At 43.5% G+C, this 13,676-nt stretch overlaps 1 protein-coding gene across 1 annotated transcript in view; it reads right to left on the minus strand.

Annotated features, from left to right (window-relative positions):
- Positions 1-13,676, minus strand: part of LOC138568821 (transmembrane channel-like protein 2) — a 636,652-nt gene that overhangs the window by 256,430 nt on the left and 366,546 nt on the right. Inside the window, exon 11 of the mRNA XM_069646590.1 lies at positions 11,209-11,358. Within this exon, the coding sequence (XP_069502691.1) occupies positions 11,209-11,358 (150 nt within the window). The remainder of the gene's footprint in view (positions 1-11,208; positions 11,359-13,676) is intronic.

A 13,676-nucleotide genomic window follows, 5' to 3' on the forward strand; every position in this document is an offset into this window, starting at 1 on the left:
GTGATGAGGCGTCTTCCTACACGGCCCCGCCTAGGTAAGAAAAGAGTTCCAGTTCCAGAAGCTTTCCCCATGCTGAATCCAGGGAATGGAGCTGCCCCACCCATGTAAGAAATTAGTTCCTGTTTACAGAGGACTTCTAAGTGGCTGGTAAGTAAGCAGCATGGTCTGCTGCAGGTAAATCCACCCAAACATCTGCACACATATTATGAGCCCGGCACTTCCAGTGCCGGGACCGATGATTCTGATGAGCCTGGTGCCACCGGCGCCAGGACAAGGTCCAAAAGGTCCCCGTGGGGACCGGCTGGTGCCTAGGATTAGGGTTAGGGGCCTGCTTCCAAGGACGTTGGGCTGGTCCTGGCTCCTTGGAAGCAGTGATCATGACAGATAGGAACGACAGAGGAGGGGCAGATTGAGCATGCAGAGTGGCAGACAGAGCATGTGAGGGGCAGACAGAGTGCGAAGAGGAGAAGACAGAGCATGAGGAGAGGCAGCTGCAAGAGGCTGAACCTTTGGAGGGGTCCATGTCAATGCAAAGAGAATATTGAGACAGACTCTGTGGTTGAGGAGCTGATTAGGAGCATGGGGAAGATTTAGCTTCCAAATGGGTGGAGGTTGTGAAGCTGCAGAGCCATTCCATAGGTTCTCGCAGAATTTGGGCAATTATGTCATCCTTAGAGTTGAGGGAGTGGTGGTGGTACCCCAGCAGCAGGTAGCGGTATCCACAGAGGCGCACATGTGGTTTAGGTAGAAGAAAGATCAGGATGTGGTGGTGGTGGTTCAGAAGATAGAAGAGCACCTGGTGAAGGAGCTCTGCAGATGGCTCAGGAGGTAACACATGGGGCCACTGCATCATTGTTTCCCAATGTGGAGGGCACAGACGATACAAGGAAGAATAAGGTTTATCTATGCAAAGGTGAAGGCAGGGCAAAAGTCATCAACACCTATGACCCAGACCATCTGCACATGTTGGGGGACTATTTCTGCTGAACACATTGTAATATGCAGCCTCTTAGCCTCTTCCAGAAGTCAGTTAATGAGGGGGACCCACAGAAAACCATCCTTGGCACCTAATTGATGAGCAGGCGCTATCAGGTGTAGTATGCCAATGTGTACAGGGAGCACACATTAGGTGTCACAGACACCGCTACTGGAGCACCCTCCTCCAGTGGGACTGTGACAAGTGAATGTCAGATAGAGCACCTGCTTATTGCATGCGACCTTCATCCGCCCCATGAAGCTCATATGCACGTGGGCTTCAGGTTAAAAGACATTTAGACAGAGAAAGGGAACATGTATTGATGGACACTATGGCCCTGATTCACAGAATGTTTCTCGATGGGGTTGCACCATTATAAAATGCTTTCTTGAATCAGGCTCAATTTGTTTGTGTACTTCAACGAAAGCATGCAACAAGAGGACAGTTGTGAAAAACATGCAGCAACAGAGACGTTTTGACTGGACCCTGTTAATTGTAGACAACAGAGGGTGCCATGATAGGAAGAAGGAAATATTTTTTCTGAATGAATGTATTCTAAACCAGATGTAATGTTCAGGATTCAGTCCGTGTACCAGCACAAGGCCAAGAATGTGGCCTTCTTCCAACCGGTGTGTAATCTGCAAGATGACTATATATTATTCCAATCAGAAGATGAAAACTAGGAATAAGAATATCTGCAGAAAATGAGGACAGGTAACCCGAATTATTTGAAAGTCTTTCCAATTCAAAACGACACTTCCGACCAGTTGGAGGAGAGAACTAGAATGCCAGTATTATAGGACTTTCTAAAAAGGTCAGAATTGTTGGACGAACAGGTTTAGGCATCAGGCACCTGATCAAATGAGAGATAGAAAAAATGGAGAAAAAAATGATTAGACTTTAAAGATAGATTTGCCCATAATGCTCAGTGCATCTGACTGCGAGCGCACAGATTCACATGTTAGCACCTTCCCTGAGCATTATGGGATGAAAAGCATGTTGTCCAACAGCAAAGGCTCCTGCTAGCTTGACTGTAACCATTATCAGAAATCATTAACAATTAACAATTTGCAATCAACAGGTTTAAGTGGACCCATACATAGCGGCAGAGGTATGCACCGACTTGTGGGAGCCTAACAAGAGAGTTCCCATTTCAATATTGACTCTACCACTCATCAACCAGGGCCTTGCACATATCTAAGGTTCAAAGGTTATTTTCACATTATATACGACTTCAGAGTACTGTCTCATTGGCCCCGAAGATCCAGCACCTATTCCAGTTTACCTTTCAGGGATACCAGCTGAGCTGGAAAGTATGCCATTCAGCTATGTTAATAGTGTGGGTGCATTTGGGATCTTTTTACACACAGCAATAGGGCGAATGTGGCATTACAATGTGGGTGGCAAGCAGGGGAGTTGCTAGGTCTGGAAAAGACCCAGGGCTAAGCTGATGTCGGAACTGTTGGGACTGGAGGCTAGCTAGTCTTTTGGCTGTAGCTCCTGAGATTCTATCCGGGGCTAAAACCAAAAGACCAGGGGCTATAGCCCCCTTAGTCCCCCCTAGCAACGCCCCTGGTGGCAAGACATCCTACTTCAGAGCAAATGCCCAGATGTGCATTTCCAAGAGATCAGACATTCACTCACCCAAAGACAAAAGGCAGGGGCGAAAGTCTCATTACAGAAGGTTGGCAATGCTAAAGAAATACTGATTCATGTATATGTAATGCCATTTATGGAACAGAGGGTGCTCTAGAGGGGGGACAGTTTGTTTACCATAAGACTGCCATGCACCTTCATATAAACAGTGTCCCTGTGGTAAAATAAAGGCTAAGTCAACTAAGAGCCCACAGATGCACTTCAATCAATAAAATGCGTTGTATATCATTTGCACTTATTGAGTTAAAAATCACCAGACGTGAAATTGCAGCAATGTCACAAAGGTCTCTTATTAGAATTGGGATACAGAACAATCCGTAAGACCATGGAATGTTTTGTGTACAAAGAAGTTTGTAAACTGAACATTTACTTCCTCTGAGACTGTAGGAAACAGGACACTGGCAGATTTCGTTCATTCATTCTGTTGCAACATGTAAAAGGATAGCAAACCAGAGGGAAATGACAAGGGGATGGTGTGTTTGCACAGATCCAAAGGGCAGACCCTGTGAGATGACTTAATGTGTGGACTGGTTTAAGCATTCATAAGTGAGCAGCTTTAATGTAAAGTAGTTGCTAAACCATATAGTCATCCCCACAGTACTACTAACCCAGCAATGATACCAATCATAAAGGTAAAATATACACAGCCCGACAGGAATATCTACTTTGCCTTTTTGTTGTAATGTGGGCTGAGGTCAGGCTATACTCATCAGGAGCGGTGTGAGATGATAGCAGTGGGAACCCAATCAACTTAAGTACAATATTCCAAAATAAAAGAATGTCTGACAAGTTTCTATAAAAATATAGAATTTAAATTAGACAAAGATGCAAATAACTAACTAAACACACAGGCAATGCCCACTAATGTAAAGAAACAAAGAAAATGCAGGCTGTTTGTAGACTAGAACTTTGGGTGAATGAGCAGAGTTATTCAGGCCCTTAGAGCAATGTCAATGTTAGGAAATGTGGCTAGCACGAAGAAGGGGGACTTAACTGTCACTATGGTCCTAAAAGCGAGCACGGGTACAGGGCCTCTTATTTCTTGATCTTGACTGCTCGACAGCATTAAGCCACGCTTCTATGTGTTTTCCTGCTCTCAAGCCTATGTTAGGACAGGTGGAATTGCGTTGGTCTAGTAGTGGGACGGTATCAAGCAGGGCTCTGCATGGATTGTGCCGATGCATTGCATGAATGGTGGTGAGTTGGATGCTTTCATATCGGAGAACTTGCTCTCAAACTGAGGTTGTGGTGGCCTTTACTGGTGGAAGGCAGTGTCTGGATATATCAAAGAAGTAAGCAGTCCAGAGTTCGTGGAGTGTCAAAAACAGCACTGTGGGTTCTGTGTCAGATCGAAGGGCATCACACACTATCTAAGCAGCTCTAAGACAATTCAAAGCGGTGAAAAAGAATTGCAGCTTCTCTTGGACTTCCGATTTGCTTTGAGTCCCATTCCAGGGGCCCCAGGGTAAAGGGAGTTATTTCTGCTCTGCACTCCCACTTCAAGTAGTTGGGCTGGCAGCTAGAGCTGCCAGAGCGGCAGGCCTTGGACAAAATCAATTCACCATCACTGTTCCCAGTGAGTAGTTCGGGGACATAACTTTCCTCTGCTTTGTATGCCCTTATATGCCTTCTGTCTTCACCTCTATTGGAGAGGACTTTGGAAAGGACTGTACACCCGAGGTATGAAAGTGTATATTTACCCTTGTGGAGTCCATGGATGGTTCAAAAAATGAGGGGGTGATGGTGGGACCCTTATCCAGGCCTGCCTTTCCTCTCTATTCCAACCCCACCTATTTCCCATGCCTGCTAGCTTCAATAGCATTCCAGTGATCAACACTGTGGTGTGAGGCTGGCTTTTGCTATGTTAGTGCTGCCTCTGATGCAATGTTCCCTGGAGAGCTCTTTGGGTAAGTTCTCTGCCCTGGAGGAAGGTGTGTGCATTCCACCTGGAGTATCAAAGGTGACAGCATCCTGGCCATTTTTCTAAAAATTGTGGTGTGGAGTCACTGAGCCTAAATGCCAAAACATATCATTCCTGTCACATATGGGATCTGCTCACAGAGCTGACACTGGTATGATATTAGATTACTGTTGCTTTCACAGTTGTGTGCTCTTATCAGTCACTGTGCCACAGTTTTGACATGGATTAAATTTAGAGATATAACTGCTATCAGACTGATTAGGGCAGAACATTATTATAATTTAGATCAAAGGTGCAGAGGTTAAAATGGCTAACTTTGCCTGTAGTAACTTTGTGTTTCAAACTGTCAAGGATGCACAGTTGACCTTTAGACCGGCTCGTTTAGTGTTTTATCCACAGGCACAGAGGCTGGAATAAGCAGAACCAGTTGATATCACAAAAGCACCAGTACAGTACTTAAAATTGATGCTATTTCTTCTGACATATGATTTTCCATGGGCATCTTCACCACTGGTATAAGAATGGTGTCTCCTTTGGCATGAAGATTTGACTGTTGTTTACACAGGTTTCCTGACGAAACTCACTGTTTCCTAATGACCACATGGGTGTGTTCCTGCTACATTGAAAGAGTAGCTCTGGGCGCTATGAAACATTGCCATTTTAGGCTCATTCATGTGACAACATTTTACATCACCCCAGAAATATATTTTGAAATCTTTGCTTGTAGAGAGAAAAGTAACACCATGAGCAGGTTTTGCTTTCTTTTGCTCTTTGCAGTGAATTGATTCCTCGTGTAACATAGATATTTGGAGTGAAATCATCAAATATGTGCACCGCAGTAAACGGATGGGGGGGCACAGAGGTGAGAACATAGTTGGATAGTCATTTGGCTCCCCTAAATTCCCAGAAATCTGAAGTAAAATAAAAGATATTCAGAGAACTCATGCATGCCCAGCGCAGCACTGTTGATCCTACTTGCTACGCTGTCATTGGGCCTCATTACGACCCAGGCGGTAAGTTACCGCCTGGGTCGTACCCTTACCACCATGGTGTAAACTATGTTTACACCATGGTGGATGGTGGATTTACCGCCCCATTCCAAGGTGAGTGGGGCGGTAAATCCCCATTTCCCATTTTACCCTTCCCCATTCCCATTTTTGCCCCATAGGGCATAATGGGAGTGGGGAAGGCGCTAATTACGCCACCGTAAATTACGGTAGCGTAATTAGCACCATGTTCCCTTAGCGCCATGGATTTTAACGCCTGCAAAAAGCAGGCGTTAAAATCACCATGGCGCAAAGGGACCTCGGAATCAGGCGTTAAGGGTCGGCGCCGTTTACGGCGCCGTTAACCCATTAACGCCTGATTTGTAATGAGGCCCATTGTGTGCAGCTCCTTTGCCCATGAGTTTGGGTCAGTAACCATCCTTTAGAGGTCCTATGCACCCACCTGTGGTGGGTCTAGGATTCAGTGACATGAGACCAGCAGTGCATGTGTGACAATGCTGCCATGAGATATAATTTGTCTAATGCTGAGTGCATAGCACTCAGTGCACTAGCTAATAACAACCAAGTGGTGATTAAACCAGCTGAAAATGCTGGAGGCATAGTAGTCATGTACCCAGACTACTACCTTCTCATGGTAGTAGACCTCTTGAACGAACCTGGAAACTATCACAAACTCTGAAAAGATCCTACTACCAATCTTAAAATCATAATTCAAGAAATCGCTGATTACGCTCTACAAAGAAACTGGCTCACAGAAAAGGAATTCATGTTCCTCAACACTAGTCAAGACTCCACACCATTGTTTTATGCCGTCGCTAAAATTCATATAAATGCCCTTAACCCACCTGGAAGACCGATTGTCGCAGGATGAGGGACAGTACTAGAACCCATTTGTCAATACATAGACAAATTCGTACAACCCATAAGCCAACAGACAGTCACATACCCGAGGGACAGTACAGCAATTATTGCACTATTTGAAGGCAAGGCCTTTGACCCCACCACTCATCTATTGGTCACCATGGACATTAGGGCCTTATACACCAGCATCCCACAAAATAAACCTATCCAATGCACACAGGAGTGCCTCACGCAGGCTGCCCAACTACTCAAAGCACCAGTTGAATTTATCTTGGAACTCATCTTCCTGGCCCTTCATAGGAGTTTTTTCAAATATCGGGACCAATTTTTTCAACATGCCCAGGGCACAGCCATGGGAGCAGCATTTGCACCAACTCTTGCTATTCTTTTCATTGGTTTGTATCTTTTTACCAAATATAATGGTTCGCATGAACCAAAAGTTCTGAAAATGCTACCACCAAAGGTTCGAACACCAAAAGTTTGATCCTGTGGTGGTAGCATTGTAAAAAAAAAAGAAACAGGGGCTGCAGGGCTGTCCCCCGCAACGCCCCACTCAGTATACTTTACAGTATAGTGAGCAGGGTTTGCGGGGGGAACCCCCGCAGCCTTCCGTAAAAAATAAAATAAAAAGGACCCTGAGGCGCCAGTACCTGATCACAGAAGTGAAAGGTAACTGGCGCCGCAGGTACCCAGCGTGAAGAAGAAGGTAAGTAGGGTTTGTTTATGTTGGGGGTGTGGGTGGGGGTGTGTTGAGGGTGTGGGTGGGGGGTGTGCCATGGGTGTGTTGAGGGTGCGTTGTCGGTGTTGGTGGGGGTGTGGGTATGTACGTGTGTTCGCATGAGAAAGGTGCAAACCTTTGGTAGTTCGCATCTTTCTCACGGCCGCGGGACATTCAGCCGAGGTCGGATCACGTAGATCCTCTTTTTATGGCCTCTTTTGGGGAAAGCTTTGTTCTGACTGACACCAACCCATCAGGCAACACATTGACATCTGACGACGCTACATAGATGACATTATCTTATTTGGAATTGTTCCTCTGAACATCTTACTGAGATTCTTCAATGGCTTAACCAACGACATGCCAACATTGACTTCACTATGATGGCCCAGCATCAAGAAATACATTTTCTTGATCTTGCAATCAAACATTATCAGAACAAACAAATTTGTTATCTTTATGAAAAACCAACAGACAGAAACACCTTGCTGCACTACACGAGTTTTCATCCACTGTGTCAGAAGGAAATATTACCATATGGGCGATTTCTCAGGCTACGCTGAAACTGTACCGTCCTGGCAGATTATGATCATAATGCTGAATAGTTTGCAGCCAGGCTACGGACAAGGGGCTACCCCAAAACACGTGTTAATCGCTCACTCAAGAGAACCATATATACCCTGCATGAGACCCTTTTTCAACCCAGACCCACCACCAACCAGGACTGACAGGTCTGCTTACTCACCTATAGCCCCGATATCATCTCTGTTAAAAAATTGATTTGCAAGTTCTGGCCTCTTGTGCAACTAAATAAACCCAATGAGCCAGTACCTATGTTCGCCTTTAAGTGTCAAATAAACTCGAGAGACCAGCTTGTCCATTTGACCCCCAGGGCCAATAGATCAACAACAATTGGCCATTTCCCTTGTGGCACTTGTTTCAACTGCAAATTTTGCAAAAAAACAAAGTCCTTTGACATAACCGGTAGAACATGGGAACTGCACCAAAACACCAATTGCAGGGCACTGTGGGACGTATATTGCATTCAATGTCCCTGCCCACATGGTTGCCCACTACATGGGGAATGGTCACTCACCTGATGACATTTTGTGGTGGATTATTGATACTGTCAAAAATGTCCCAAATCCACACATTCAACTATCTAACAAAGAGACCAAATACCCCTGAAGCAGGCCTCAATGATGCCATGCCTTTCTGGTGGTACCCAGTACTCACACCGGACTACTACTGACTGCGCCCATAGCTGAAAGTCCTCATTGTGTCCCTGCTACTTCTTGGGGCTTACCAACAACCCCCGACCGCCCTTTCATCCCCTTCTCCCCCACTCCCCATTTTCCTTTTCCCCCTTCTCGCCTCCCCCATTCCCCTGTTTTCCATTCGCCCCCTCGCCTCCCCTCTCACCCCTCACTTTGCTGATTCATTCAACCTGCATAGCCTTTGGGTTACCTTCCCAACATGGCACCACTACTGGGCACCTAGCACTAGAGCGGCGCATCTCCAGGTCCGCTCTCATTCTCTAGTACCGTCTCTGTCATGGCCAATTGCAACTACCTGGATACTACTTCTGGTCCCCTGGGCTGCTAGTCCACCTTAGGAGTAGTCTGGTTCTACTGCCTCCTACGAGATGCTTCGACACCCGTTATGCTGCCGGCGACCTTTTGGACAACAACACAGGTGAGTTATGCCCACCAGTCAGCGTTACCCTTTTCTTTAGCTTTTCTCACGGCCACGGCCCGGACCGACGAAGGGACCTGCACTGCACATCCCCAGTAAGCAAACTACTGGGCTTATTTATTTATTTCTCTCCTTCACTTCCAGTTCTCCCAGTGCCTGCAAATATAGAGCACTCCCCTGCTCTACGGAGGGGTACATATTTCTTTCTCAACTCTCATCTGCCGCCTGCACGCATCATCTCTCCACAGTCGCCCTGCACTCTCCAGTGAGCGGCACTGACAGTTAATTTGAGCACTCTCAGGTATTTTCCTCTGTTGTTAACAGCCTCCCTTTCCAACTGCGCAGGCACAACTTCCATTGTGTGCCTCGCAACCCAGCAAACTAACTATGCCACTCCAGCTTTGAAACCATGTCTGATTTCATTTCATTCATCTAGGATGGGAGCCTGGTCAAACACTAACTGACACAGTGGCTCCCTTGACTGATCCAGCACACTGCATGTCATGACTGATCATCTCCACCCCTCAATACTACCTTTGCATGCGATGCTACCCAAGTGGTAAGCTATTTAATGCTACCCTCTTCTCACCACTCTGGGCCGCTCACACGTGGTGATCCAACCTACTTTTATCTATGCACACACGTTGATTTGTCCTTCACCACTCTTGGCTCCTCCCTGGCACCCCTTACTCAGGTGATCCCCATGGGTACCAGTTTGGCTTTCCCAAATCTCACAATGGTTCATGTGGCTTGTGGATGCGTCGAGTGGCTGGCATCATGTCTTTACTCCTCTCTCATTGATGATTTGTTCTCTCCATCTCTGTGGCTTGTTACACTTTGGTCCTTTTCATTTATCTTGCATTGTATTGGATTGTGAGCATGTTTTAGTCATGTTTTATAGGGTCCTGAATTGTTCTTCTTGGTCCTGAACAAGGCGGGTCTGTATTTATCTCCATCGCCGCAACGCCATTGTGACCCTTATGTTTCTGGCTCTGAATGCCACCTTGATTTTTGTGTTCTTAGCATAGACCCTCTACAATTTAACTGGCACATGATTTTTACCACTGTTGAAATTTTGAGTACAAGAGCAGATTAACTGACCCCTAAATTGATTTGTACCAGTCATGAATTAACGCATGGACTTTTGTAACTTTCATTCATGTGGTTGTTTGTAAATCTCTGTAATCATTGCTAGAAATTGCCATATGTTTTCTTTTGGTTTTCTACTATTTGTATGTCTATTTTTAATATTTATGAAATAAACTTTATATTTTCTTCTTGCCACTTTGTAATGTATTTAAAGCACTTATTGTGTGTCAACTGAATTCAGTTTCTAAACAAAGACCTGTACACTGTAATCATCTGATATATCTCCTTGCAACATCACTTCATGCAAATAAGTTTGATTAAGTCATTTGAACTAATCCCGATGGGAACACCCCTTTTGGTATTTGCTTTGACACTCCAGTTCCAATTTATGTTGGGGTTTCAATTCCCTCTAGTTATATATGTGCTGCCTGGTTCAGCATAAAGGAACTCCATGCCTGACCATTACATTTGGCCAGGTCCCAACTATCGTCAAGCTCCTCAAAATGCACACCCCAGGAAGATTTGCCCTCCCACAACCCCACCTGTGTAAAAGAGTAAACCATAATACTGCAAAGTTTCACTGTTCCTGTTAGTGCATGTAACATAAAATCAATATCTATTGCCTTTTGAGCAGTCAAACTCTGCGGTTGTGAATTTGTAATACATAGCTCTCAAATTTATCTCTTACGCAACTCGTGTATAATTTAGATTGGCGATTTGGAATGCTATCTTCCTTCGCAGATCCCAAGTGATAGAAAATATCTTTCTCCAAGTTGCAATTCAGATTTAATCATTCTTGGGCACATTCGATTTTTACAATGCCTGATTGTGTGATTGTACAGTGTTGGAACCCTGTTCTTAAAATCTCATTAAGAATATGAGGTGGTAGTTGGCAAGATTCTACAAATTCTACCACAGATACACAAACACAAGCTTGCCTTGGAACTCTGTACACAACATTTACTTGCAGGAAGTTCACTTTAGTTGCAATTAAAGTTAAAAGGCATGTGTGCACATTTTATTGTAAATGATCAACAATGCCAATGGGATTATATTGCATTTAAAATGACAATCAGCATCCATTCTACTTCAGTGGGATCCTCACCATCACAGGAGTTTCATGCTATATATGTATCCCTATACATTAATACATGCGTAATCAAGTGTAGTTGATACATTGATGCCAAAACAACTCAAACCTCACATTAACACTAAACGGAATGCTGGATTGACTATGAATCATTGTGTCGGTAACAATAAAGTAAAAAAGCCAAAATATGCTTACCACGCCCACATTTGTCTCCCAGCAAGGTCCTCTGGGCACGTCTGCCGGGTGCATGGGTGGTACAGTAGAGTCACTTCCATTCCGAGAGGCGTTGTAATAGTTATGCAGGGTCCAGTAGGTAATGTTCTTAATGGCTACTTCTTCTGACAGCTGGAACAGAGAGTAAAGCTCATGGTTAAGCTTGCCCAGTCTCTCAAAGTTAGAGTCCAGTATATGGATGGTATTTGAATGCATTAATAGATTCAATTATCCGTTATCTTCAATCACTGCATTGTATGATCATTTTCTGAGCATCATGTGGATGGACTTTGGTTTCTCCTAAACGTATTGCAAAGTGCAAAGTTCCTAACTGCATATCAATCAATGTGTAGCAGATTTTAATTTGACAAACCTTGCTTCACAGATGTTGTATTTTTGTTGAAGATGCTGTGTTGCAATCTCCCCATTCACAAGACCTCATCCACGTCTAATTGAGTTTTGCTATACATATTTTACAACCACAGGCACATAATCTGTTTAGTTTTGAGATTGGTTCTTTATTAATTTTCTCTCTTCATTCAGGCTGCTGCAAAGTCAAAATCATTTACATTCATGTCATCAGACATCATTAGTTTGCATTTTTTTGAGTAACTATTGTTAGCATTATATTGATGATGTGACTGTATGCCGCATGTCAGAAATTGCCAAATTTGGTGTTCCAAAACGCAGTTAGAAAGGTAACCAAAATCTACATCATACTACCCACATCAATAAATCAATGAGTTTCTCTAATGGGCTATTCTAGAAATATATATGATTTACTAGCTGTACCTAGTGTATCATAGCGTGCTCTCTCGTTATACACTTCCCTTCTCTCTGTCTCTGTGTCTCTCTCTTTCTCATGGTGATTTTCAATGGCCTGAAGTGCTTAAAACGGCTTAAACCTTTGTTTCCTGTTCATTATGGAAATATTTTGCAGTCAGGGCAAGAACTCTATTTTCTCCTCATCGTTCCCACTGCATCTGGATTTTCTCACAGGCTTACAACAAATTAATTTCTGTGGAATCTGCCTGCATGTAGAACCTGCAAAAAGCAGGCCCAAACAAATGGAATCCAGTGTAAATGCCATCGGCAGAGTTGTATTTTTATGCAGAAATTACATCTTTTATAAAACTGATTGTAAAAGTAAAGAGTGAAAGCAGATTTGCCGGTTCTTACTCTTGACGTTTGCACTTCATTTTGCAAAAGTTGAAAATGTCTTCCATGGGACCCGACAGTACGAAAGTGCTGCTAATATTGTCAGCCCCCTGCATTCAAGTAGCCTAAGTTTTAAAATGACCCTCTCCCCCCTCTGGCAAACTCTATGGAGGTCATTTTATATAGGATGAAGTGTATAAATAAAGCATACAAGCAATGACTAAAGTGTTTACGCCTTACTTTTACACTCCTTATTTTCAATGCATTTGAAGGAGGAATAGGGGCATGAAATTGATTTTTTAAATTAAAGATGTTATTGATGTTTAAAAAAGATAAATAAAACATACAATTCATAGCACAGTATGGCCCATTTATAACAGATCTTCTGTTTTTGATCTTTTGTGACATCCCATCATTGTAACATACCAATACAATAACAAAAACAAGCTTCCTATCCAACAAATTACTTCCTTCCCTGATCCCAGCAATTTCAGATAAAGGGTTTTATTTTATTACACTCAACAATTGCACAGGAAGGCAACGTGTTCATTTGAACTTTAGGCCACAAGGTCCCCTCCTAAGCAATTTTTGTCTTTTTGCAAAATGGAGTGGAAATTTAAAGAGTAAAACATAAGCAAATTCACCTTTACTGTTCCCTTTTCCGATCCGTTTTGGGAAACATATAAATGCTGTCTCCAAATTACACTTTGCAGGCAGCATTTATAACGGATTTGCCTGGAATCAGCCTGCTTTTACCATGTGGAAAAATCAGGTGGATTCCATAACAATCCTTTGATTTTCCACCAACTTGAAAGTGAATGCTGGAGGCAAACCATAGTGATATTTGAAGGTAGAGCGTAGAGCAGCACATAGCAGCACAGAAATGTATATCCCGTTCCGTGCCCCCAATCTGCCTTCATATAGGATGAAAATCCCCTAAATCATAAAAGCAAATCATAAAGAACAAACTCTGTGTTTGTATGCTTAACATTTACGATACAAAGGTTTTCAAAATGACCTACAAAATCCTTTGGAGTGCCACTTTTGATGGAATTAGCATTTCCGCTTTCCATTCCTCATCCTCTTTGAAATCCCTCCTGGTTTTATGCTTATTTGAGATTTTCACATAGTATAAAACAAATGGATTCCAATGGATGCAGTACACATGTAGGACTTGCTCAAAGCAGGTGGATTCTATAGGAACCCATTGTAAATGCAATATACAAAGCGTAATTTCCAGCATTTACATTTTGGTACAAAGCCTAGAGAACAATTAAAGAATAAAAATGATT

This window comes from Ambystoma mexicanum, chromosome 2q (assembly GCF_040938575.1).
Source record: "Ambystoma mexicanum isolate Mex_15411 chromosome 2q, UKY_AmexF1_1, whole genome shotgun sequence".
NCBI lineage: Eukaryota > Metazoa > Chordata > Amphibia > Caudata > Ambystomatidae > Ambystoma > Ambystoma mexicanum.